Raw genomic sequence first — 3,722 nt, forward strand, 5'->3', positions numbered from 1 at the left:
TATATATTTATATATATATATATATATATATATATATATATATATATTTATATATATACATATTTATATATATATATTTGTATATATATATATATATATATATATATATATATATATATATATATTCCTTTCTGACTGGTGATACCTTTACTTGTTAAAATGGTTTGGGTATCGCCAAAATCAGCTAAGCTGTACTAGTCGGTGCCACCCATACTAGGTTGCTTTGCTGTGGGCGATCTGATTAAAGTTTCCCACCATCACTAATCCGCAGAGGCCAGCGTGGTGACGAAAATGGCCAAACCCTAGAGATGACTATGGACATGTCTGAGGCATTAGTCCAGCAGTGGACTAAAAACGGCTGTATTTGTTGTTTTGTGTGTGTGTGTGTGTGTGTGTGTGTGTGTGTGTGTGTTGTTTTATAGGAAAAATATTCAAAACTAATAAAAAGAATATCAAAAATGACTAACACGAACACGAGATGTATGTTTTCTTAATATTCATATTTTTTACGGGACAAAGATGTTTGCATCACTGTACATTCTGAAAAAAAAATATATATATAAACATTAACAACTCTTTAAAACCAGCAAATGTTTCATTCTATCGGTAACGCTCAATGAAAGTCGCCTAAAATGTACAGGAAATTCTCTTAATAAAAAAATAGATATGAATAAGTAGATGAAATTCTGATGACTTCTGGACGAGTATTGAAAGAGTGCCACTTTAACAATGCCTTTACTAGTCTTTCAAAAGCCCTTAACAAATGGAATTCAACCAACCTTTCCTACTTGAGAGTTGGCGGATAATAAAAAGATGCCATCTGATGTCATCCTCCAAAGAGAGGATTTTTTGAACGGCATCGTGTCTGCTACTTTTATTCCTTATAAAAAGCGGTATTCTTTCGGATAGACTACAAAGCAGTGGTTAACTATTCATATAAACATTGCTCTTGAAAAAATACAAATGACTAACAAATATCTAAAAAACTAACAATTTTTAAAGTTCTATCTCTTCATTGCCAAAAAAACTTGGATTCTTTGTTTTTTCCCAGCAAAAAAGTAGTTTCCTATAAAATTTGAGATCAGTTCACTGAGCACATTTGCCACAGTTAGCTGGCTCCTCCTTCACATAAATATATTCTCTCCAATTCTTTTATTTTCAGTTGTAATAACTTTTACCACCTTCAAGAAATTTATCTTCATTACGGGAGAAATTTGCTTCACATAGAGGCTATCTCTCAATATACATTCACAATTCACTTTAGGAATGCTATGCAAGGCCATTAAATATAACGTTATCGAAAACCTATAAAATGAGCCTATCAAAAAATGGTGGCGTTTCCATGGCTAACGTTATCTTCCAGTCGGTCGGACAACAGTCAGGTATTTTCCAGTGCTGACCAAGGAAGCGCAGATACTAGACCAAACACTGATTATAACAGTAGCTACTAGTATTGTGCCCAAGAGCATATACAGTACGTAAGGTATAATAATCTTGCTTGAACCCAGTAACTGCTTCTCTCCCAGGCTTCCGTGGTCTAGCGTTATCAATGTACCCGTTAAAATGTATATGGCGGACGGGAGGCTCCATCTCTGAATGGGTGCAAAAATGGCCAAGCCCAGAATGAAATACGCCACCAGGATACCGAGGTAGACGCCCCACGGGGCTGCATTGTCCTTCTTCCTGGGTGGGGGTTGCAAAGGGAAGAAGGGGTAACCAGGCTTTCTCTTCTGATTCTGGGTGGCCCTTTGGATGGCTTGGTCCTCTGGAGACCCAGTTCTGCCAGAGGGCCCGACGCCGGACGAGGTAGCGACATTTATTCCACTCGATGATGGCTCCGATGGGATGCTGCCGGGCGTAGACGAGGTACTGGCTCTTAAGGTGGAGTCCAGCACTGGCACTCTTGACTGCTGGGGCACTTCTGACCTCCCGACGGGGTTTCTGGGTTTGGCACTATCCAAGCTCCCTGGAAGATCGCCCGGCCCGTTAGGGGCTATTTGGCGGGAGCTCTCGCCTAAGCTGGCAGAGCTTTGAGGCCGGACGGCAGCCAGATTCAAAGTGCTTCGAGCAGAACTTCCTCTGCCACTTCCGTACTGGCCAGCTCGACCTTCGACCGGCTGTCCTTGCTCATCAGCAACTCTGCTCTGATTACCACGCCCGCATCGCCACGCCCACGCTTTACCCACGCCTTCGCGGATCGTGAAGGCGCCGCTAATGGCCAAAAGTAAGACGAGAGGAGCACCGATGAGAGAGAAGATGACCGCGAAGAGTCGGCTAAATCCTGTTCTAAGGGTCATCCCTCCCGGACCTATAAGAGAAGGAGATCATTCAACATATCATTGGAATGGAGAGGCGTCTTCCTTGTTCTCTAAGATTGACGTATTTCCTCATACTCTTCATAATTAGTTTATACGCTGCATATATATATATATATATATATATATATATATATATATATATATATATGAATATATATATATATATATATATATATATATATATACATAAACTGTGTGTGTATATATAATATATAAATTTATATATCAACATATATATATATATATATATATATATATATATATATATATGTATATATATATATATATATATATATATATATACATAAACTGTATGTGTATATATAAAATATATAAATTTATATATCAACATATGTATATATATATATATATATATATATATATATATATATATATATATATATATATATACATATATATATATAAGTATGTGTGTATAACCACACATATTTCAACTAGGAATATAGAAAATCACTTATCTCCTACATACATTTACATACACGTAAATGCAAAGATGAACACGGTTTATATCAATGTAATTACAGAAATATTTTGATATATTTCAAAAGGCATAACAAAATCTGAAAAGATATAGAAACCAAGTGACATAATCATATAACTACTGAATGTAACGCTTAATTTGCATTTAGAAAATTGCACAACAAGCAAAGGAAAACGTACCAACGAGAGTCGTGAGAGAAGCAGAGTACAGAAGTGCCCCAGACATGGTCCAAGTCGGGGCGCGGGAGGCGTACCCGGCCCTGGCAGCGTCGAGCACAGCTGTCTCCAGCCGACCCATGTAAGACTCGATTTTCGTCCGCCACACAACGTCGTAAGGAAGAACCTGCGAGAAAAGGGATAAGGAAAATCATTAGTGAATTGCTGGCTCAAAGTTCAACTACTGATCTAAATGATATTGCCAAAAATGCAAATATCGTTAAATATTAATTTTCAAGAAATCCTAAACCAATTTTCCAATTGTTATAACAATAATAATAATAACAATAATAATAATTATTATTATTATTAATATTATTATTACTATTATTATTATTTTTATTACAAGCTAAGCTATAACCCTAATTAGAAAAGCAAGATGATATAAGCCCAATGGCTCCAACAGGAAAAAAAATAACCCAGTGAGGAAAGGAAACAAGGATATAAACTACAAGACAAGTAATGAGCGATCAAAATTAAATATTTTAAGAACAGTATTGTAGGGGAAAAAAGACGATACGGGTGATTGCATAATTTCCGTCTAACTTTTTCTTCGACGGAAATCATGAAAATGTAAGTAATCGCAACATGATGCATATCAATTACAAAAATCATAATAATAAACATATTACGAATAAAGTTGGGAGGCGTTGGTTATTACTTCAAAAGAAGTATCAGTAGCCGGAG

The 3,722-nt window shown here is 36.3% G+C and overlaps 1 protein-coding gene across 1 annotated transcript in view; it reads right to left on the reverse strand.

Annotated features, from left to right (window-relative positions):
* Window positions 1-688: 688 nt before the first annotated feature.
* LOC137642713 (uncharacterized) overlaps window positions 689-3,722 on the reverse strand; it is a 181,181-nt gene continuing 178,147 nt past the window's right edge. Inside the window, 2 exon segments of the mRNA XM_068375517.1 lie at window positions 689-2,308; window positions 3,000-3,162. Coding sequence (XP_068231618.1) covers window positions 1,353-2,308; window positions 3,000-3,162 — 1,119 coding nt within the window. The 3' untranslated portion in view covers window positions 689-1,352.

Source organism: Palaemon carinicauda, chromosome 6, assembly GCF_036898095.1.
Source record: "Palaemon carinicauda isolate YSFRI2023 chromosome 6, ASM3689809v2, whole genome shotgun sequence".
Classification (NCBI taxonomy): Eukaryota; Metazoa; Arthropoda; class Malacostraca; order Decapoda; family Palaemonidae; genus Palaemon; species Palaemon carinicauda.